Here is a 24,513-nt window from a genome sequence, read left to right as displayed (position 1 = left end):
AATCTGTTATACGATACGCTTTTACGGTCGTTGTTGGGCGCAAAATATGATGGGTTTCTTGCATTCCATACGTTTTGTTTTGCAAAATCCTTGCAATAAAAACACAAGTTTTAACTTACAATATCATATTAATTTTAATAACAAACACTGTAAAAACGTGTAAGTCACAAATGTAACATTAAGCTCGTAAGTAATATTCGTAACGTTAAGAACATAAAGAACATACGTAACGTTAAGTTTAATAAAGATGCGCATGATTAATTCCGATTATCTTAATTTAATAAAAAAAAAAACCGGACATGTTAAATCAATCTATAAGGAATTGTATTTTTAATATAATTTTTATTGAGTGACACCTGCAAAATCGCGATTGCAAAATGTATTAAGAACAAGGTTCATTTCATGTTTTTGGTATTGTGTTAAAAAAAATCAATCCATGATGATTAAAACATGAAATCAAATTCCTGAAAAAACAAGAGACACATTTCGATAGAAAGAAAAGGCTAACCATTTTGAATTTGTTTTTAAAACACTTGTAAAAATATTATACATACAATGTACTAAGAATATGTACTTACACAAGATTAGGAAAAATAACCTCACCAAAGAATATTCCAACATGATTTTTTGATTAAAAAATAGAAAATTTTCTAGATCAAGCCAAATGTTTAAATATTTCCTTAATTTCAATCGAAGCCTCGTTTAATAATGAATACTTTTACATTTAAGGGTCAGTTTTTGGGGTCTTTACTGGGGAAATCAATATATGAACTTTTGCTGTTCATTGAGATATCTGCAATGTACTTCATGTCTTTGTTTGCATTTCTATGAAAAAAAGTCAAACAAACATGTACCAATGAACGCGTGAAGCCGAAAACATAGATTTTTAATTTAGTACCTTTGGTGTCTAAGATCGACCTGACCTGATATATTCGATATTAAAAAAAAAAATATTGGAAATGCCGATAAAGGTTATGTTACTTAGTATATGATTGAAAGTTTAGAATTTTAAGAACTTATTACTTAGGGAGTCAGAAATTTACAGAAATTCACAATTTCCAGTGTCTTTGTCTGAGATGAAACTACAAATCAATATTGTTGTTATGTACAGTCAAATAAATTCCATCAAAAACCATTTTAATTTTTTAACCATTCATTTGTATTTGTCACCTTAAAGTAAATTGAGAGAGAGAGAGAGAGAGAGAGAGATGAATAAGGCACTGTTCTATATAGTTGTCGATGATTTTACACATTCCATGGTGTTAATATTTTTAAGGGTTTAATACCGTAATACCTCATACAATCGTGAACGTGCAGTGTGGTATAAGAAAAAAAAGTGTATCAATAAATGCCACTTTCACAAAAAAGAACCCCACACAAGTGATAAATGATAAAACCATCCTGGCTATTTCACAAACTTGATCAATACATTTTTACCTAGTATAAAATATAAACATGTGCACATTAATAGAATCTTATTGTATTTTTTTTATTGTCATAAAAGATTTTTTTTTTTATATAAAGACGGTGGAAAGGGAAAATTTTAATTCAATTCACCCACGGGGTGGAGGGAAATGGGTAAAAAGATAAATGTAATTATCTTAGTTTTTTTGCTTTTGAAATTGACCAATATTAATATTGTAGTCTTGATTTTTGCGTTTTGCATAATGGGCCGGATTTGTGAATTGACAGTTTTTATGGAACACTTCTAAAAATCGTTTTGATGATATGATACGCTTCTTTGGTCGTTGTTGGGTGCAAAATATGATGGATTTCCTGCATTCCATTCGTTTAGTTTTGCAAAATCTTTGCAATGAAAACCCAAGTTTTAACTTGTAATGTTTTATTTTTATTGACAAACATGGTAAACACGTGTAAGTAACATACGTCAATGTTAAGTTATATTTAAATGAACATGGACATGGTTCCGATTATTTTAACATAATAAAAACAAAAGATGCCTTAAACATTTAAACTGGACATTGTGTTCAGTATAACAAACATTTTTTATGAACAATAGACAGGCACATAAAGGCTTTCCCTAAACTCTATCAGGTGAGAGCTTAGATGTGTTACAATGACTCGATTGTCGTTGTCAGTTTAAGACTGTATTTATCTCCTATAGAAGTACAGTTGCTTATAGCTTTAAATTTTAAGCAGAGCTGATTATTCATTGGTTGACCACCCAGCCTGCTTAAGGATGGTTTAAAGGGATACAATTAATTTTAAAAAAAATAGATATAAAATAAATAGCTTGCTTTACAATACAACCTTTGGATATAAACTCACCAAGTTTCGATTTTTCTGTATGAAGCATTTTTGATATCTTTATTATTGTTTTTCATGCCTTAGTATAATTTTAATAGACAGTGGACTTTGTGTTGACTTATATATTTAATACATGAAACTTTTTTTCAAAAACATTTTTCATTAACAAAAAAAATAAATAAATAAATTACACATACAATGCTAGAAATAAAGAGGCAACTCATCTGGTGATAAGGCAAAAATAACATTCAGATAAAAATATCTGTATTTGATAGTGATTACAATAAAATTCAACAATTGACAAATAATATCACAGAGAGAAAAAACGTTATGTGATACAAATAACGATTACCTCCATACATGTACAAACATATCACAGACACGCGCTTGATCTTTAGTGTAAGAACAAAACAAGGCATCTAATTGCAATTATCTAGAGTACCTTGAGGTCGCCCCGACAATGAGGGGTTATGTTGCAATTTAGGGGCGTACTTTTCGTCAATTTGATTAGAATTCGGTACTTAAAAGCTCGTGTTTATACTAACAGGGTCGATCAATGATCTTAAGAATAAATGTTCTTAGGACGAAGATCTCTGTTTAAAATAAAGGTATCGAAAGAAAATATCGAAAATTTGAACTGAAAATATTAAGAGTTTTATTTCACACATGCTGTATAGTTTTTTGCTAAAAATCGCATTAATTTTGTTAAATTTGTACGGTAGATCTGATGAGTAACTTGTAAAACATTCAGCCTCCTTAATCTATGGAGTATAATGTACATCTAAACTTCATCACAGAACAAGTATTTTTGATTACTTATTCTGTCGTTTCGCATACAATTATACCGCAAAAAATATCAAATCGCAAATGCCTATAATTTTTTATTATTACTGTCAGTTAAAAAGAAAAGCGGCATTTTGAAATCTGCGAGAGGTGCTTTAAAACGAGATTTCAGGCGGACCGCAGATATAATCAGGAATGAGTTTCTAGGACGGCTATATACGGTTTTCATTGGTACATGGAGGAGTAAGTTGGTGGGGGTGCGGATCCAATGTTTGTATTGTAGGCAGGAGGCGGCACTCCGTATTGTTGAGGGGGCTGTCCGTACTGGAAGGCTGAACCCTGACCCATGCCATAGTTCGCCGTTGTGGGTGGATAAGCTTGTTGCTGAGGAAAATGTTGCTGAGGAAACATGGTTGGGTTTTGGACTTGAAATTAAAATTTAGAGAAAACATAATCAGGGAAAAAATTTGTGCAAGCTTTAAGATTTAGAATTAGTCCTGGAGCCAACTAATACGTTTATTGTACATTTAAAAGCTGGATCGCTTACTATAGTATGCCAAAAACCCTGTATTACACAGTATGTTATATATCGTTGTATATGTATCGGCTGTATGATGTCCATATATATAATTGTAAAAACACTTGCTCTAAACGTGCAACAAGAAGTGCTAATGAGTCAGTGTGAATGAATTTGAATAAAAAGTTATTTTTTGAATATTGAATACAGTGTTGATTATAAAGTTTAATATTTGTTTTATTTATAAGAGTATAAATCGATTCTAAAATCAATTGTATATAAGAATTTTATGATGATCAGATATTTGAGTAAATTGGTCATTTGTAAGTCAATTAGATTACTTTTGTAGTAAGAAACATTCTTAGATTTATTTTGTTTATGTTACAGAGTCAGGTGTGAATGTAATATAATACCTCGCCAAGCATTCAGTGTCATGAGCTTATTCCTATAGAATGGTGAGAAATTGTCTCTGAACATTTCTATCTGAGTAATATATTTTTATGACTTCATTTGTAGATATGTCTTACATGTATATTTTAAGAGTTATCTCCCGCTGAAATACTTTAAAGAATGTTATTTCGATGGAATGGAATGGATTGGAATGTACATGTATTGAACTGATGGTAAATTATATTGTTGTTTTATGATATTTCAGGGCTTATATGAGTATAAGTAAAGGAAGTCACCGTGTCGCAAATGAACTTATTATCACGAACCTACAGGCATCTTTGTTAGTCTATGCACAAACTTTATTTGTAACTTGAATAGGTAAATATCGTTTGATGACGTGTTTCGTTAGCATTGTTTTCGAATGAAAAATAAGTAATGAAAAAAGTTGCACTAAAAGAAATAATTTTTATATGTAGCAAAAATTGTTTGAGCACGTTTGGAATCGATAAAGAAAATTAAATTCTTTCGGCATTTTTAATCTAAAAATATACCAACTTATCAAAGAGACTCCATAAATTTGTCCATATTCGTCAACTACCAATTTTGTGTGGAATTCGTTGTGTGTTATTCCGCGTAAATCAAGTGTTAATCGAAGTGCAATTATTTTAAATCATATAATGTATTGATAGGGCCAAATGCTACGAATTTAAATTGTGAATTGTTTTACTAAAATCAACCAAAATTGAAATATACCCACGAATATGATTGAAATCGCAGTACCATTACCTGTGTTGTTGTATGAGACCACAGTCTGTACATTGGAGACCGGCGTCCCCCAGATGGAGCGACCCCTAATCGTTCTCCCCTTACATTTCTTCAGTACGAGAATGACAAAGATGGCAATACCAATTCCACAAACTGCTAGTACCCCTACTACAATCCCTGCTATGGCACCACCGCTTCTACAAGTACAAAACAAGTTTGGTGTATATATAATTGTTCCTATGAAATAAGAAGACTGGACGGGATGTTTAACAACTTACCTATCAAATCTACCTTAAACTTTTTAAATATGATAATTTTGGCTATTAACTATCAAAGGGTATTTAAAGAAAAATCTTAATATTTTTAGCTTTAAAAATTGACAATTTTTGCTATTACTTAGAATACAGACTACCACCTTATAATTACGTAATGTATATTTCTTATAAAAAACTACATGTACTTACATGTATATTTCTCATAATAAAAATTCATACAAGTAATACATAGATAATTATAAACATATAAGCAGGGGGTCTTTATTTTTATTATGAGAAAAGATATTAACATTAGATGCTTGTGCTTTATACAGGGTATAGAAACTTTTTAATTTCTAAAAGAGCGATTGGTGAACAATCTAACAAACCCTCAATCACTCAATGAATGCAACTAACAGAGGGGTGGTGGTCGGAACCATTTTTAGCCCGTTTTAATCTCCATAAAAACAAAAGTTCTGAATCAAGAGTTACGAAAAAACATTCAAATTTTAAAGTTTAAATACATGAAATTTTTCTTTACTAAATATTAGTGTATAGCCTAACAAATTATCTTTGATCTGATGCATTAATGTTTAATTTGTTGACTACCCATCATCCGTAAAGAAGTACTACATGTATTACAGAAGAGACTTACACATCAGAGGAGTAGCCGTAGTAGTATCTGTAACAGTAGTACCGCCTATAGTACGCCCTGTAATAGCAGCTACTCGACGCCTTCCACACACCTGTCCAAATAACAAAAAAAAAAACCAAAAACTGATAACAAACATCACTTGACAGCAAACTTTCCGAGGCGGCGAGTGGAAGGGATGCGGTTGAGAGGCCGTGGGCTAAGGGGTATGGAGGGTAATCGTGTTCAAAAATCCAGACATGTAAACTTGTAAATCCGAATATGTAATCGTGTTGGTGTGTGAGTCTGAGTATGAATATGTGTAATTCTGATCGTGTAACCTATCAAACTCAGGGATAAAGACTTTAGAGTTGACCCCGCTGGCCTTTAATCTAATTTTTTCTACAGATGCTAATTGCAGCTGTAAAATGCTGTTTGTTATTCACATGTAACCTACCACTATAATACAAACTCTCATCTGTAATCTCTGCATTTGTATTTCCGTTTTCTGAAATATCACGGCTGACATCTTACAAATTGACAAATGTAAAGTCTACAAGTTTGTCGAATTTTGACATGACCATATATGGAAACAGTTACGTCACCGATAGAAAAAGGATAGCTGCAGATAAAGGCATGCCGTAATCGCCGGAATAGGGACGGAGTAAATAAAAAAAAATATTAGGTAGGCCTATAATCATAATATCTCTGAATAACAACATTTCATAGAAAGTATAATTTTTCGGAAAATTGAATTATGAGATTGGTGTACATATCAAGAGAATGTATAAAAGATGCGAGTGAAAAATTCGACCGGCTTCAGCTATCCTCTTAGAACTGAAAAAAATACATTTAATGACTTTGTATGAATACACGTGTATAAAGATATATACGCATTTTTATTCATAGGCGTCGGAACCGGGGGAGGGGCTAGGGGGGGACTTAGCCCCCCCCCCCCCACTTTTTTTGCCAAGTTAGACCTAACCATTAGGAACATAGCAACAGGGTGGATTCAGCCCCCCCCCCCCCCCACTTTTTCCTCGCAACAAACAAAATTGTTCCTTAAAAGACCTTAAAGAGAATGAAATATTAATAGTGATAGTAGGTATACTAGTAGAGTCATAGTAGGTATACTAGCGCACCCCCCCCCCCCCACCACCACCACCACGGATTAGGAATTTCATGATTTGGGGGAAAAAACTGGGCAGGTAAGATTGGAGTTAAAGGTATACCCCCCCCCCCCCCCCCCGGATTATACATGTATAGGATTTTCATGATTTTGGGAATTCTTGTCAAGATTTTTTATGATTACTTTAGCCCACCTTTCAATTTGCTTCCGACGCCACTGTTATCGTAGGCGTCGGAACCGGGGGGGGGGGGGGGGCTTTTTTTGCAAAGTTATACCTAACCATTAAAAACATAGCATGATAGAGGGTTCAGGCCCCCCCCCCCCACTTTTTCTTGTAGGAAAGATTATTGTTCCTAAATTCATACTAGCCCCCCCCCCCCCTTTCGGATTAGGATTTCCATGATTTTGGGAATTACTTTTTTCTCAATATTTCTGAGGATTAGTCTAGCCCCCCCCCCCCTTTCAATTTGCTTCCGATGCCAGTGGTTATTAGCTAGAGTACATGCAACAAATTGTTAAAGTATAGGCCTCGGCTGAATTAGGAAAATATCTCCAAATGCATCCTAATCGCTACCACAAAGTTGTGACAAGACCCCCCCCCCCCCCCCCCCGCGCCCCACATCCCCTGATAAAATTTACACGGGGTCGGCCAGCTGAGTTGCAAAGTTATCGATAAGAAAAACAAACTATTTAAAGACATTGGTTTTGAGATTGTGATGAATATGAGACATAAGAAGCGACACCCCCTTAAAAAATGAATAAAAATTCCAAAGATAAGGTTAACTGTCGTGAAATTAAAATGTGTATAATTTATTTTAAGAAATGTTTCTTTGCAATATATGGGGAAAAAAGCCTATCATGCAGGTAAAAATTGGCATTTTTTAAAATTATTTCAAGCAATTATTACGGGATATGAGTATGACGTCCTGAATGTCGGTTCAATACAGACTCACTTTGTGAAGTTGGTTGATAAAAATTTTCTGGAGAGCTATATATTATAATACAGCTTACAGCCACTTGTGAACAAGCTGCAGGTCTATAGCTCCCGGTTTGAAAAAATTCAGATTGACGACCTGGGAGCTACAGTGCCTCCCATAGTAAAACTTCAATTTACGGCGCACAAAAATATGCGCTAGTTTTTTTTATTATTGAAGATTGTGTTATTTCACTTACACAACAAAAAAAGTCTAAATACATGTAAAGTAACATAAAATTTTCCGCGAAAAATTACCAAATCTTTGCAGGTCGTTTATTCTAACTAATTCAGAAAAATAACAAGATCAATGTGACAGCAAACTGGGTTTTCTTTTGTGTGAACATTATCCATAATCCATTTGTCAATCCTGAATTGATAAATACTACATATCCAAAGAAATGGGGTACTCTATATGCAATGTTTTTGCCCAAAAATGACTAAGTTCAACAGCTGATATTTTTTCATAAATTATCAGAAATCAAAATCCTAGCAATTTGCATACCTCTGATATATGTATAATTGATCTGCAAAAGAACAACTTCCTATCTTGAAAACTGTTCGAGAAGTGATCGGTACAATAAGGGTACCTTTTTGACAGCCACTCGCCCGCCCGCCATTTTTACTATTTCAATACTAGTAATCGGAAACCCGGTTGAAAATTCTCTCTCAAAATTCGTAGAATTTAGAAGCAATGGAGTTACATGGGACCTCACGGCGGTCTTCGAACCCCATGCCGCTTAAAATATATTTACCCCCTTATATGTAGGAAATTTCTTGATCCGTCTCATTTTTAGAAAAGAGTACGCATTAACTTATATTCCAGTTTAAATTACATGTCAATTTTTTTTTTATAAAAATAAGATATTAGGCATTTCCTTTTATAATTCTACGAGATTTAATTATATTACGGAAATTAGCACATTCATCACATCGGCAACGATTTTTTTTCTACATGAACCTCTTCCTGTTTGGTCCAGTTTCAATCATACCTCATTTTTTTAAAATAAAAATAATACTGGTGTTTTCGATAGAAAAGGTGTCGTTCATTAAAAGCTTATTGCAACAGTTTAGCTGAATATTATGTTTATTTTTTGTTCATTCCGGCGGTTACGGCATGCCTTTTCCTGCAGCAAGGCAGTTGCCATATAAGGTCATGTCAAAATTCGACAAACTTGTAGACTTAACATTTGTCAATTTGTATCATGTCAGATGTGCTATTGTCGAGCCTGGAGTTACAAATGCAGAAACTACGGATTGAAAGTGTGCAAAGTTGAAGGTTTAATTAACTAATGTAAACAATTAAGTTGCAAAATGTGCATCATGCGAAGGAACTGAGTCAAATCCTACACGTATGTATGTCCGAGTTTTTTAGGTTACACGATCAGAATAACACATACTCATACTCAGGCTCACACATCAACACGATTACATATTAGGATTTACAAGTTTACATGTCTAGATTTTTGAACACGATTACCCTCCATAAAGGGGGGATTGGTCCAAGATATCAGAGTTTTCGGGGAGGGGAAGGGGGCGGAAATCCCTCCACATTCCCCTTTAAGATCCGTGGTTGTTAATTTAAATAAGTAATTTAAATTAAATGTGTCATTTATAACAAATGACACATCTTATATATCTCCGTTTGGGTCAGAAAAGGACATTTTATATTCTGCAGAGTTAAAAGTGAACGTACGTTACATGTCTATTTGCACGTTTCATTTTATGGCACAATAGGTGAACCCCACTCCTCTCTATGCTCCCGTAAAAACAGGAAGTGCAATTCACTTCACTTCCAATATATATAATCATGCGTGGCTGTATTAATCATCGCGTCACTTTTACCTCAGATCCTGTATCCTGCGCACTCAGATTTTGGATCCGTGCAGGCTTAATGCTTTTGTACGAAAAGAGAGATAACTCGCTTATGTTTACACTTGATTTGTAATGGCAATCGTTGCCATTTGTAATTGCTCTTTGGTGCACCTTATCTTGGCTTTGAATTTATTTCATCTTAGTGGGATCTACTCATGACTTTTTTGAAAAAATATTTCTTTGTTTTGTCATTTTTTATGTACAAATTAATGATCTTTGGTATTTTTTTTTTTTAGATCTTTCGCCATATCGGAGGATAACGGTACGTTGCAATCGAGATATAAATTCAGAGGTCAAAATTCGTTTTATATGAAGAAAACTAGCACTCGAAAATTGTTTTAGTTTACGACTATGGTATTGTAAAGAAATAACCGTAATTTGAACAAAGTGATTTTTGAAGATAAGCAGATTGAATGTGTTCATAAATAACAATATCAACAACAAAAATTAAGTTTTAGTTGAAATTTCGTTATTCAATAGTTCACATGTACACGTCAAACCTAACACGACGTATGAGCACAAGTAAACGTAATCACGCGATTTGAATATTAGATACGAGGACACCTGACGTTATATACTTTTGACATAATAAAACAAAATTCTCGTATCTAAATATTTTGTGTATTATAAGGTAGAGGGTAATTTTTTAATTGTGAGAAATATTAATAACATCAGTTTTCCTGGGCTCAGATATTAGTTTATTACTGTAGGATACAATGAAACGTTGAAACTAATACCTAACCAATTTGATACTTTTGAAAAATAATCGGAGTTCTGTTTTACTTTTTGCTATGTTGTTATTGATTTTATTTATTTAGAACATGGTCCGTTTATTTTCTCGCTATCGTTGTTCTATAAATAGATGCATAATGATTAAATAATGATTAAATAAATGAAATTCCTAGAAAAAAAATTATGAAATGATACAGAATTCAATAGAAAAAAATGGTTGTCAATTTTGAAATCACTCGTATGTAAATGTTACATAAAATAAGAATATGTAAGAATAGATAACTACTAGTACACTGTTGTTAATTATATACATGTCAATTGCATGTATGTATACGTCCATTCTATTCACTGACCTTTATTTATGTTGTTACACATATATTGTATTATATCTTTGTATTGGTGAGGGCGGTCTAAGTTAGGGAACTTGTGCCCAATCCCAATTGTATTATTGTACAATAAAAATATGTTCAAATCAAATCAAGAATATGTACTTACACGAGACTAGGAAAAACATCCTCGCAAATGAATACTCCAGCATGATTTCTGAATTTCAAGACATTAATTCGTGCACAGTCTCTTAATTTCAGTCAAAACGCAATCTCTCATAGTAGCTTTGTTTTACAATATCGAATTATTACAAGTGCGGGTCGATTTTCGGGTACCTACTGGGGGAAAATCAATATATGAATGTTTGCTGTTCCATTGAGAATGAATGGGAAATATTTCCACATTGAGGATCATAGCTTTGTTTGCATTTGTATGCAATACGTCAAATAAAAAGGAGAATACACTGTACAAAGATTTTTACATTGGGTGCCTCAGACCCACTGGATCTATTACATGTATTATAATTGTATTATCAGGTTTTTTTTCATTAAAGATTAGATTAACCTAATACATTCAAAGTTGAGAATCAGTTCGGAATTTTTCACTTGTCTTACTATTTACACCACAGTTTAAAAGAGAGAGAGAGAGAGAGAGAGAGAGAGAGAGAGGGGGGGGGAGGCACTGCTCTGTAGATAATTATCAATTTTATACATACAATGTTTAAAAGATATTCTAATGTTATAACTTCATGCAACCGTATGCAATGTGGTATTGGAATTTTTTTTTAAAAAACAGTCAGTCATTGAATTTCTGTCTACATTCCCCGTCTGCGATTCGTTCAACCTTCCCGTCTCTCTCTCTCTCTCTCTCTCTCTCTCTCTCTCTCTCTCTCTCTCTCTCTGGTATGATTTGCTTTTGTCTCTGTCAGTTTTTGTTTTTGTGTTTCCGATGGTCTATCAGTCTGTGTGTATGTCTGCGATTTACTCTCTATCTCTTCATCTTTATTCGTCTGTCATTTTGTCCTTGTATTGTGTTTTTTTTTACTCTGACTCTCTTAAGTAGTTACTCAGTTCTCACAGTATTTTTCTACTTTATTAAATCTGAGTCATCGCGTTGTATCGGTGGACACAGTACTCATTACCAACCTGCATGCAATCCACTTTTCAATGGTATAAAGTGATGTAGATTCGCCCCAATGGGTGCCTATCCAGAACGTCGTAGACACCCAGGAAAATGCAACTTGAAATTTTTAAGAGATTTTATCTTTTCATCGTACTAAAATTAAACTTCAACAGATGGTCTTTAAAAATACTCTTATAGCTATGTCTAAAGGTCGTTAAAAATGTCACCTGCTAAACAACTTGGATAAAAAAAAGTTCCCTTTCCGTATGTACCATCTGTTCTGTAAACATATTACATGTAGATCTATTATTTTAAAAAAATCAAAACAACAGTCTTTAGTTAAATTACTCAAGATTAAAAATTAATCTTAATTTTATAATTTATGTGTGAGGCCCTAAGCCTAGAACTTGTATTGACCATATAATCAAAATTGTAACTTTCTTATCAATCAGACAAATAAATGGACAAATTAGTTCCAGCACGTGCGCAGATCAAGATATTTTTCCCAGTGGGGAGGGGTATTTGCGAGATAATTTTATTTTCCGGTGGACAGGGGTGGATGCGTCCGAGGCCTAATTTTTGTAACTCAACTTTGTTGAAATAAGGAGGCTTGAATTTCCCGTGGATGGGGATGGTTTCGACCCCCTCAATCCCTTCTCTCTGGATTCGCACATTAAATATTACCCCCCCCCCCCCCCCCCCGTGAAAATTTTTTTGGTCCGCGTTATGGTTATAAAAATGTCCTTGATTGTAAATCTTTCGGTAATTGTTCATTGTATGTTGCAACTAAATGCACTAATTTTAGTCTTCATCTTTTTCGCTCGCAACGTGTAATTTACACGGAATTGTCCTTGAGCATAAAGAAAGAAGGTCGGGTCTTTTGATTGGTCCAAGGAAAAGCAAGATTTCCTTAACTCAGATCTGTTTCACTTTTCCCCACTTTACTTGACCTACTTTACTATGCACCATAATTATTATATTCTCAGAACAACGAAGACTTCCCGGTTATCGTTCAATTTTATCAGTACAGTTTTTCTTTGAACTCGAATTTATTTATCTAGTAAACTTTTAGCGTCCATATCTAACTTTGAATTATAGAAAATACATTTAGGATAATACCTATTATTATACTTTCATGTTAAATACTGAAATCTGATTGGTTTAGACGCAGTTGATAATCCGTTCTATTGCCCTCAGCGTTAGCAACACACTAAGCAACGGGTAACATAACGAATTGTTACATGCGCGTAAACTATGCGCGTACGGTTCGCCAAAGAATTCACGTCATTCATATATAAAAGTAGTAAAGTTTTCTTTAAAATTAAGACATTCAGTATAATTAAATAAATAGTGCACGTTTAGGAGGGTAAGAGTTGAAATTGACACCCCTCGAAAACCATTGTAAACCTCCGCTTCGCGTCGGTTGACAATAGTTTTCTCGGGGTGTCAATTTCAACTCTTAACCATCTAAACGGGCACTATTTATATAATATTACTAAGACATGCGCGGATCTAGATAATTTTCACGGGGGAGGGGGTTGGGGTTGGGGGGTGGTCCTGTTTTTTGTTATTTTACTAAGTGAAGTTAATGATTTTGAGTTATCCAGGAGTAGGGTACGATCTATCTCACCTCTAGATCCGCGCATGTAAGGTGCTTAACAGAGCATATGTATCATTTATAATGTAGAGCAATTAAGGTAATTAACTGCGGCTATGCATTAACAAGGCTGGCCCAATCACAGAGAGTATTAAGGGAGGGTGTCTGCACGATCAATAAGATTGGTACATTTGTACTCAAAGTATTAAAACCAGTAACTTTATACATAACAGCCTCCCCTTCCCCTTGGAGAAAATCCAACATACATAAAGTAAATGATATTGAGGTTAAATTTAAAAACTTAATTATGTCACAATTTCTTTTTATTATCTATCATTAATAAGAACAAACAACGTATACAAAATCTTCAAGCACAATAGTTGCATGTAGCTTAAAGACATAGAGTGTAATGCCTTATTTTTTATTTCATTCTGCGAATAAATTAATGTACATACTCTCATTGAGGAAATTTTTTAAAAAGACATTTTTCTAATAAGTTGTATAAAAACAACATTTAATATACAAATAATATGTAATGTATAATTTATGTCACAATTTGGGACCTATTGCTCATTGAAACTCTCACGGTCTATATCAAAATCAAGATCAAAATGAAACTAGATATTGCAGTGTTATCTGTAAAACCATAGAGATATATAAGGAAATGATAGCAGCATTTCAGAAAATCAATCATCAAATCAATATTGTTTTAATCTTTAATCCGACGTTGACATCAAACAAGGAAAGTGATTGTAATTCATATATTAAGATAACAGAGGTATATCCTATAAATAGATTTTAAGTTCCTTGTCCCTCCCTTCATTGATGAAAAATCCCATGTGAATTGACTTTAGAAAAATAAGCATTAGTCGTGGTTCAATCTGAAGGAGCTTTTTCCGTTCCGGAAATTTCGTAAGCGCCTGTAGCTTCAATAGCTACGAACGACCACTCGTTTTGTTTACAACTTTTTAACAGACATGAGTAAGGAAGATCTCTAGGTGTGTGTAGAAGCATGTGTAAGAAAAGTTTTATCAGTAGATCGGGAAATCTTGAGCCGGTTGAATTTTTATCGGAACAATTTTGACTCTTCGGCACTAGTTTTTGATTACAATGAAGAAAACACAACAAAAAGTGCTTTCGGGACTGACTGTGGTGATTTTTATTTTGATATTGACAAAGTCTGAAACTGCGAGTTTTACTGTCAATGGTGTGGAAATTAGTTCAAATCGCACCTGTTCATCAAACGTAAGTACTTAGATAATATGGAATTACAACTCACCAGAGAGAGAGAGAAAGAGAGAGAGGGAGAGAGAGAGAGAGAGAGAGAGAGAGAGAGTTTCAGTAAAAGAAGCGAGACAAAGATAGATTGAAATGTTAAGAGAGAGAGAGAGAGAGAGAGAGAGAGAGAGAGAGAGAGAGAGGAAAGAAAAATTAGTTAGAGACAAATATGATAGAGTTAAATTTCTTCCTCTTTCTTTCTTTTTCACAAAAAGTATAGCTTCAGGTTACCTGCAACAACAGTTTTTTTAAAGTTCATTTTAAAGCACACGGAGATTCGACTTACATTTAAAAAATATCTTAAACATGTATATCTGCCTATAAAAACGTTTCCACTAGCAACCTGATATAGCTATACCAAGAATGGTCTAACATCGCCAGCAATTCATAAGTTTTATGATCACAATTAAAACTATGCCATATGATATTGTAAATGTGTCAAAAGAAGCACATGTACATGTATAAACACGTTTTTCCCCAGTATGATAACTATTATTTCGTAAATAATATCCACTTATTCAGAATTAAAAAAAAAAAACCTTGCAGTTCATTGGATCTCATGCATTCATTCTTGTGTGAATTCAATATGATAATTGATTTTTGTTAAGTGCTATTTAATCCTGAATGATAATAGGCAGTTACTGCACAAAAGAAGAAGAAAAAAAAAAAGAAATGAATAAAAATGATAAAACGTCCTCAATCAACGGGGAAATAAATCCTAGTAATAAAAAGGTTATATATATATATACCTTCCTCATTTCTTAAGCTGTTCAATGGTAAATAGAAGTAGCTATTTATACAAAGAGGGTTGTAATTAACTAGAAAGAGGTAGAATATTGAAAGATTTAAAAATAAATTAATGAATAAAAAGTTAAAACGCATATATAAAACGACATTTGTTCGTACTGTTCACAATTAAGACCTACAACTATATTTTGTGTAAACCCCCAGCCTCCATCTTCCTTCTGTAATTATTTATCGCGTTTTAACAAGTAGCTTCTTGTTATATATTTTTCCATACATTCCGGGGTGGTTTTTTCCATTTAAAATTCCCCCTTTTCTGCTATAGCTTTTCATTAGTGTCATTAACGAAAAATAGGTCATCCATAGAAAATCGATACTAACAGATTAATGTAAATGCTGAAAAAAAACCGACTTGAATGCAGTTTAAATACAAACAAAACTTCTATTTGTGCTAGGATGTGTTGAAATATTCATTCTGTGTAGGGGTGTTGTTCAGATTTAAATCTGAGGCCGGTTATCTCGGCGCTGCACTAAAGAAAACGCAGACTAATCTCTGAAGTTTTTTGTGGGTTACCTGTGTTATGCTACCTTGGTCAGATCAGTCAGGTTGCTATCAAGTTGTCTAAGTTACTATCTATATCTACATTTCTGCCCCTGTCTCTTTGCGCCCCTCTTTCTTATTGCATGCGTTTCGCTCTAGCTCTCTCACTTTCCCTGCCCTTCTCTTCTCCCTCTTTCACAGCGCACACCATCTCTCTCTCTCTCTCTCTCTCTCTCTCTCTCTCTCTCTCTCTCTCTCTCTCTCTCTCTCTCTCTCTCTCTCTCTCTCTCTCTCTCTCACATTGATATACTGGTTTTGCCCTTTTAAAAAAAATTTCTGTTTCAGTTTCATAATTTTAAACTAAATTCTCTCTACATCAAATTGTTCTATCGTCTCTAATGCAATGAAAACAAAACAGTACATAAAAACTCCAAAACAAACAAAATTATCTGCACTAGGAAGAGAGTGCAATTTTGTATAATTACTTTTTATTTACATAAAAACAAGTTACGTACCATAATTACCCATGGTTCAAAGCCTCTCAGAATCCCTCCCTTACGATTGCGTACATGAGATAGCGCGCCGTCATCAGGCTTTCGCTGGTTCGCTCATTTCAAAGTTCTACTAATGACTTCCTGAATTAAGTGAGTACTCTTTCTCCAAATTCAAGAGTCTTTTAAAAAAAACTACATTTTGTAAAAACGCTTCACACAAAGAGATTCTGAAGTACTAACCTAGTTTTTTGATACGCGTGCGATTTTTTTTATCAAGAGAATTTGTCATGCATAGTATTTACGCACATCTGGTGTAGAAGTTTGATGTATTTTTTTTTTAATGGTTTATAATTATTCCCCTTTTGAAAAGTATTAATTACAAAATGCTTGTTAGTTTTATTTAATAATTTCAATTTTTGCTCATTAAAGCCATACTCAACATTATTTTTCCAAATAGATGGATAGATAGATAGATAGATAGATAGATAGATAGATAGATAGATAGATAGATAGATAGATGAGTTGGCCTACTTATAATTAATGTACTTAAGGAAACATTTACTATCAACATACACGTGTTAAAAATAAGAAAAATGTTCGCTTTCGAAAAATACTATACTACGAGCTGTGGTCAATTTCTCGATTTAAGTTGAACTTAAACAGTCACGAGTGATCGGCAAGAGTCCTTCAAGTGGTGTCAGTTTTAGAGGATAGACCCTACGGTACGATACGTGTATCAGTATGTTCAAGTGTTCTCTCATCTAAGTATGACCTACATATATAAAAGGACGCCATCTGCGAGTCATCCTGAAAACTTGATTCAGTATCCTCCAGATCAAATATCTTTAATGTCCCGTATTCCATAGATTCAATATCCTTGATGGTCCGTATTCCACAGATTCAATATCCTTTATGTTCCGTATTCCACAGATTCCATAGATTCAATATCCTTAATGTCCCGTATTCCACAGATTCAATATCCATTATGTTCCATATTCCAATAATTCAATATCTTTAATGTTCCGTATTCCACAGATTCCACAGATTCAATATCCTTCATGTTCCGTATTGCACAGATTCAGTATATCCCTGATATTCAGTATCTTTGATATTCTGTATCCTGCAGATTCAATATCATTGATTCAGTATCCTGCAGAATCAATATTCTTGATACTCAGTATCATACAGATTCAATTTTTATTATTTTTAGTTAATATCCAAAATATTGATGTTGTTTTCATGCATTATGTATTTACATATTCTACGCATACCCAGGAAATTCAAAATGTACAATATGATGACAATATGCGAGGCTCTGAACCGCGGGTAGTTAGGGCACAAAACTTGTTTTTATGTAAATATGAAGTATTGCTAAACTTTCCTATCTTCCTGCTGAAGATAAAAAGGATGTTTTGTTTTATTTGTTGTTTTTATTTACTGTTTTGTTTTTATTGGATGAGAGAGATAAAGGATCACTTACTGTGGTTTCATTAATATTCAAGGGTATCAATTTTCGTGGATAAAGTGAAAATCACAGTTTCAAGAATACGTAAATTCGTGGCCAATGACCCATTCAATACAAAATGTTAATAGAAATTACATTTCAATGAATATTTAATTTCATGGATCAACTCAACAACGAAATCCACGAAAATTGGTATTCAACGAATATTGATGAAACCACTGTAGCAGTTAAATATTGTGACTGAAACGGGAAAAAACATAGTGGCTCAGGAGAGAGAGAGAGAGAGAAGAGAGAGAGAGAGAGAGAGAGAGAGAGAGAGAGAGAGAGAGAGAGAGAGAGAGAGAGAGAGAGAGAGAGAGAGAGAGAGAGAGAGAGAGAGAGTAACCCTTATCTTCATATACACTTTGACATTCCTACTAGAGAATTTAATAAAAATAGTTTGAAAACAGTGCAACAGAAAAATGTTGACGTTGATATACAACAGCTTGAGAGAAAAGGAAAGAAAAATGACATCAAGAGAGAATGAGGAAGAGAAAGAGAGAGAGAGAGAGATGTTGGTTGTTGTACAGTATTATTGTGTTAAGGAGGATGGTTGATCAATAAATTACCCATTATAGTGACCTGTATATTCGTTAGAAATGAATTAATATTTAGCCTTAAAGTTATTATTTTAGAAAAGAAAAATTCAAATGATTTAGCTTTACAATTAACATTTTACAATTTTTTTTTTTTTTTTTTTTTTTTTTACAAAACTCTCCTTTGTAAGGAGATTATTATAATCTAAAAATTAAAACGATCAGCCAGCCCTCTTAATGAAAGTATCGGAAAAAATAGATTAAAATTATCCTAATTTAAATCAAAAGCATGTGTATTATAGTTGATAATACAATATTACATGATTTTTTAAAACCTTTTTTCTGCATAATTATACTGTTCACTAATACATGGTCAATGTAATATTCAGTGAGTATTTATTTGTTTTTTTGTTTTGATTTCAGCCAAACATTACCTGCTTTGTTTATTTCATAAGAGATCAAGGTATGTATATTGTTTTTTGTGTGTGGAGAGAGAGAGAGAGAGAGAGAGAGAGAGAGAGAGAGAGATCATGTTTGATAAAAATAGTTTTAAAAAGGCGCAACAGAAAAATGTAAACAGTTTGACAATTGATAGTACAAATGATTTACGATCTTTAAAGATCTTGTCAATGGATCTACTTGGAGAAAATCTTTAAAAGTTTATATACATAGGTAAAAATCGGCACCCGGCCAATAATTCTATCTTCCGGGTTTCGGCCAATCTTAGGGGTCACTGAATACACAGCATGTTCTGTTTTTTTCTACCGAGAAATCTACAGTGTTTAACAAAAGTTTATTTTAACCTCGTGCGTTCAGTACACATGTGCCCTTTAAATGGAACAGAGGTCTGTTGTGCGAAGCATATATTGCTAGTGGGTACATGTACATTTGTATATAAAATGTATAGTTTACGAAATGAGTCAAAAATAAAGCTCTCATTTAGAATAAAGAAGAAAATTATTAGAACAGGTTTTTTTTTTCATTTACCCTTCTTCTGGTGGTTATAAAATACTCTGAATCCATAAAAAACAGGCTCGGGATTTTTTTTTTATAGTTATAGGTTTGGAAAATTAAATGAAATTGAAAAAAAATCCTAATTTTTAGACAGAGTCAACTTGTGTACATTAGAAATGGATATAACAATATATTCATATTAACATTAAATCTTCAATTATATGCATTTGTGATTTTAATGAAATTGAAAAAAAAATCCAAATTTTTAGACAGAGTCAATTGTGTACATTAGAATATATTTATATTAACATTAAATCTTCAATTATATGCATTTGTGATTTTAATGATAACATAATATTTTGTATTTGTACTTTGTTACTTATATATGTTTATTGTAACATGAATCATATATAACGTAATAACGTGTTATAATTGTAAATACATGTAAATTGTCATTGCTGGAATTTAGGATGTTCAGCTAAAGCAGTTACCGCTTTCCCTCACCTGTATGATGTGTCGAAGGAAAACAAATTTCCGGAAAAACCACAATCAATGGTCATCAGTCCGTTCCACAAGAAATATCCAACGAACCATAAATATTACCCCGGATTGACGATAACATTGAAGGCTCCTGTCACAGGTTGGGTTTTTGTCCATTCATTAAGACAACCCAATATTACTTGATTTCATACTTTGAATTTTTAAGAGAGAATTTTTTTTATTAGTTTTATACTGGTATATTATATTTTGTATACTTTTTTATATACCTTTTCTTTATTATGATTATGATATTCTTTTTTTTTAAAGCGAGCTTTGAAGTTCTCAAAGGTTTTGAACTCATTTATTCCTACAATTTGGATAGCAACTACGGCTGTCTGATTTTTGATTTATCTGCAGCTAAACTAACGTACACGGATGTTGTGGAGGCAAGTGGATTTTATTTTCACTGTGTAGCATTAAGTTTGTATCATAAATAGCAATGAAACTCCTTATTTCAACATGTTACCATTCACAAACAAAAAATTTATATTATGTATATTGATTTTGAAAGGTGAATATGGAGTGTTGCATGATCTGAATATAAAAAAATATAATCCAGTCGTATCCTGGAATGAAGATAAAATTGATAAAATTCAAGGAAATACATGTACGACACCCCCCCCCCCTTAAAAATGACCGTGTCACAATTTTGTTTTTAATCCACAATATGTAAATGGTTCTAAGAATGTTTTTGGTCAAGAAATTTGATGCAGCTTAGGCTGAACTTTTCCTTATTTTTATTGGCTAGGGTAAAAAATTTTCTCTAAACTTGAGATCATGTTAAAATCTTTTATAGATAAATTTAATTTTGACATCCTCGACCATATTTTAAATACTATCTTACATGTATATCTTATTGACAGCTGAAACTATCTATGAAAAAAAAATGGGTTATAAATTGGTATATTAATAACAATGTCTAATCACATAAAATAATTCTCTTGATATCTACACAGACCGACTTCTGGACGGATATATGGCCTATGAAGGTGACCGATGCCCCCGCTGTTCTGTTGGTCAGCAGGAGTCTTCCTCCAGCCCCAGCCGAATATGACCGCTATTTAAACGCGACAGAGAACGCCGGGACGTGGGGTGAATGGGGATTCTGTCCTCCAAATTCGGATTGTACAGGTAAGTAATAGACAAAATAACGGCATATTCTTTAAACAAATTAAATATCATTAATACACTTAAATGTTCTCAAGGCCATTAAATGTCATGATTTTTTTTCCCGAGTTTGATATTTTTTTTACTAGATGCATAAGTTGAAGTTCTGGAAGCAAATGTTCTTAAGGTTAACGAGTAACCGATTTTTTCAACAAACAAAATTTTTTATAAGATATAAATTTAAACATGTTAAAAAGTGATATCCACGAAATTAACAATCATCAAATATATAACTATTATGTGAATAGTATTCGTGAAACGAAATTATTATACCTATGACTATCAGTTACATGTACATACTTGTATACATAATTATCTGTAATTTACTGTACAAAATGAATTAGTTTCACTTGTAAAAATGATATTTAATTAATCTGTTCAAAATTGAAACGTAACGTCAAGTGGATAAGCACGTTTTTGACGTTTGTGCATTGTGACGTGCAAACCAGATTATACAAATTTAACTTGTATATTTTTTTATCCAATCAAATGCCGTGTTACAACCAGAATTAAATAATATTTGTGAAATGTTACTTATAATGCATCTTTCTAGGCACCCCGACGCCTTCCTGTCAGTGGGTCACGACCATCATGAACAAAGCCCTCACGAACGACTCGGATCCTTTTAACAAGATCCAAGTGGTGTTTGCCTTGGCTCCCACTGAATTCCCGTTCACCATATACACCATCAGCCTGTACAACGTCAATGACATTTCTCCAGTGTCTGCCGTCAACGTTACAAAAGATGTAAGTTTTTGTTTAACAATATTTTCCTAAAAAAACGAACAAAACAGTAGACTGACTGCTGATATGGACATTCATAATTAATATTTGATTTATCAAACATCAGCGAAGCTCTTTAATTGAGGTTGACAACGAAAACACGATACATTGATTCAGGAGATTTAAAAAAAATCTCTAAATCTTTAAACGAGAATCTTAATTTTAATTTAAAATATATCTTCATTCATTAAAAGAGCAAAAGTTTTACGAAGATATTATTCCTTATTTCAAATATATTAGATAGATGCACATGTATATGGAAGAATCTTTCTTTTTTACAGCATCCAAGTCACGTGTTCAAAGGCATTCCACCTGGAACGTATATTGTAAAGGTAAATATTTTTCACGGGTATACAGCTGACATTAATGTATTATTTTTCATTCAAATTGTCAGTGTTGATATGTGTTATTAATAATATATTTTCATTTTATATAGAACTGCAGATCAAATATTTTTCTTATCATGTGAATTGTATACATCATGCGAATTTTATGCATTTATTTTTATTTCTTTAGATTATTCCATTATATTAATTGTGTAATTCTAAAGATAGCATATCTTAACATTTTAAATAATTGTGTTGGATTCCTTGATCTTGTGTGTACTGGTTTAATTAAACAAATCATTTTATTACAATGAAAAAATACTTTATAACCATATGCTATAAATTCATAAAACAATGTTTATCAGACCGATTTCACATATGGAAAATTCCATATTTGATGGATGCATACCAAAGCTAATTCGAATTACTTAAAATGTAAAGAATAAAAAGTAATAGCAATAAAATTTATATCGATAAAACTGTTTAGCAATTATCATTTCTTCTTACTAGGTTTTACCGTTTGATCCATATTTCAATCAAGGACCAGGGCGTTGTCTTTGTAAAAATGAATACAATACTTGTTTTCCATGTACAACAACAGTAACAAGGAATTTCACCGTGGGATACAGTACGTACAAACATTTGTTGTTCTCAATCAATTTTCATGTTGTGTCAACAAAAGCAAATTACGCCAAAATAAAAATCATACAATTTACATTTGGCAAATATTGAACAAAGTTGCGAAACCATTAAAATATTTTTTTTTGAAGATGTAGATTCTATGCCAAAGATTTTTTGTAATAAAATTAAATAATCTGAAAAATGACACAATCGTAATTTTAAAAAAATTATATTGAATCTGTTTGCTACTTATACATGTAATAAGTATTATTAACATTACTTTTTGGATTTCATTTTTAAAATAGATGCAAAACTAACTTTAAACTAAAATAAAATTGTTAAATATAAATTCTCATATTTAATATTTATTATTTCATACGTAAGAAAAATGAAACAACTATACAATGTACAAATGTGTAATATTTTTAAAATAACTATACAATGTAATGACTAACAAAAAATCGAAATATACTTCGGTGGTCAAACACACGCTTTTAAAATATTTATTTAGCTTTCTAATCAAAAAGCAGTTACACTTTTTTTCTGATTTTTGCGATGTAACAAATTTACAGAATTTCAAAAGTGTCAAGGTCCCTTTAGCAAGAAGTTTGAAAATTGCTAACATTGTGAATGTGATCAAAATCGAACGGCCTATACAATTTAGAAAACGAAGCTTTCACCAAACATTGATTCAGATACATTCAATAATTGCACGCAAAATCTTTTACTTTTTTTTTTATATCAAACTTCCAGTTCTACGTCCTCCACCAGACACTAATACTGTTACTACTTCGGATTCATATTCTCCTCCAATCACTGGTTCCATTACAGTCGCGGAGTCACATTCTCCTTCAACCATTGAATCTGTTACAGCTGCAGACACCTCGGGAAAATCAGAAGAGAGTCCTCACACAGGTGTAGGCATTATTGCAGCCGTCATTGGTGTATTGATAGGGGTTTTATTGGTTGTTGTCATGGGATTCCTCTTCTTCTACTGGAGAAATAAAGACAAAAGAGGTACATTTTTGGATGGCAAACCATTATTTCAAGGTTTATTTGAAAAATGGCACGCCTTTTTGCAATCAAAGTACACATTCCTCACTTAAAAGGAAATATTTCATCGATTAGTGACCATTTTTACGTTGTTTTTGTTTTTTGTTTGAATAACATGCTTTAATTGTCAATACTATTAGACAGTTTTGTATGTCATACCAATATTGCCAAAAACCCACCAGTGTTCCAACCGTCTTTTCATTCTAGATGACGATGATAATGATACTGAAAGAGGTGATAATTATAATATCATCGAAGACGAAAACATAAAAGTCGCTGATAAAGGCAACCCACTGTGGTTTCAAAATGATGGTTTAGAAGATAACGATGGTTCGTAGAATATATTAAATAAGTTTTTGTGAAAGTTTGTAATAATATATTATTCTGATCAAATCTAACTTTTAAAAGATTGTTTAACTGACATTTCAATTATGCAGTTTATTTGTCTCAAAACACCATTAAGGTTGTATGGGACACAAGTCGATATTAATGTGGAATAAAGTACATTATAATTAAAATACTTTCATCGGTTTAGAATTTTCAAATCTTAAGATATTTAACCCCAAAAATACGTGTTAACAATTTTGAAAAGGTAGAGATTTTCGAATC

At 32.7% G+C, this 24,513-nt stretch overlaps 2 protein-coding genes across 5 annotated transcripts in view; one reads left to right on the top strand and one right to left on the bottom strand.

Annotated features, from left to right (window-relative positions):
• Window positions 1-1,814: 1,814 nt before the first annotated feature.
• Window positions 1,815-11,002, bottom strand: LOC105320509 (uncharacterized). Its single transcript, XM_034451427.2, has 4 exons — window positions 10,813-11,002; window positions 5,633-5,723; window positions 4,745-4,920; window positions 1,815-3,476 (listed from the first exon to the last, which is right to left on the bottom strand). Exons 1-4 carry the CDS (start codon window positions 10,853-10,855, stop codon window positions 3,277-3,279), a joined length of 510 nt encoding a protein of 169 aa, XP_034307318.2. The 5' UTR covers window positions 10,856-11,002; the 3' UTR covers window positions 1,815-3,276.
• A 3,243-nt stretch (window positions 11,003-14,245) lies between these two features.
• Window positions 14,246-24,513, top strand: part of LOC105320175 (interleukin cytokine receptor-related protein 1) — a 35,166-nt gene continuing 24,898 nt past the window's right edge. Inside the window, exons 1-10 of one of the 4 annotated variants that reach the window (XM_066082296.1) lie at window positions 14,292-14,608; window positions 18,884-18,923; window positions 19,884-20,054; window positions 20,222-20,340; window positions 20,911-21,085; window positions 21,675-21,868; window positions 22,186-22,236; window positions 22,741-22,858; window positions 23,605-23,868; window positions 24,112-24,234. In XM_066082296.1, the coding sequence (XP_065938368.1) occupies window positions 14,474-14,608; window positions 18,884-18,923; window positions 19,884-20,054; window positions 20,222-20,340; window positions 20,911-21,085; window positions 21,675-21,868; window positions 22,186-22,236; window positions 22,741-22,858; window positions 23,605-23,868; window positions 24,112-24,234 (1,390 nt within the window). In that variant the 5' untranslated portion in view covers window positions 14,292-14,473. Of the gene's footprint in view, window positions 14,609-18,883; window positions 18,924-19,883; window positions 20,055-20,221; window positions 20,341-20,910; window positions 21,086-21,674; window positions 21,869-22,185; window positions 22,237-22,740; window positions 22,859-23,604; window positions 23,869-24,111; window positions 24,235-24,513 lie in introns of all 4 variants that reach the window. The other 3 variants (XM_066082298.1, XM_066082297.1, XM_066082299.1) reach the window with 3 other exon arrangements.

Source organism: Magallana gigas, chromosome 4 (genome assembly GCF_963853765.1).
Source record: "Magallana gigas chromosome 4, xbMagGiga1.1, whole genome shotgun sequence".
NCBI classification, from domain to species: domain Eukaryota; kingdom Metazoa; phylum Mollusca; class Bivalvia; order Ostreida; family Ostreidae; genus Magallana; species Magallana gigas.
The sequence above is the reverse complement of the archived record's forward strand: the minus strand, read 5'-3'. Positions and strand labels throughout refer to the sequence as shown.

Excerpts from the sequence above, each read along its gene's own strand:
- LOC105320509 (XM_034451427.2), bottom strand. The coding sequence starts at position 10,855 with ATGCTGGAGTATTCATTTGCGAGGATGTTTTTCCTAGTCTCGT. Across the intron at positions 5,724-10,812 it reads GATGTTTTTCCTAGTCTCGT|GTGTGTGGAAGGCGTCGAGT; the intron begins GTAAGTACATAT and ends TTATTTGGACAG. Across the intron at positions 4,921-5,632 it reads TACGGCTACTCCTCTGATGT|AAGCGGTGGTGCCATAGCAG; the intron begins GTAAGTCTCTTC and ends TTGTACTTGTAG.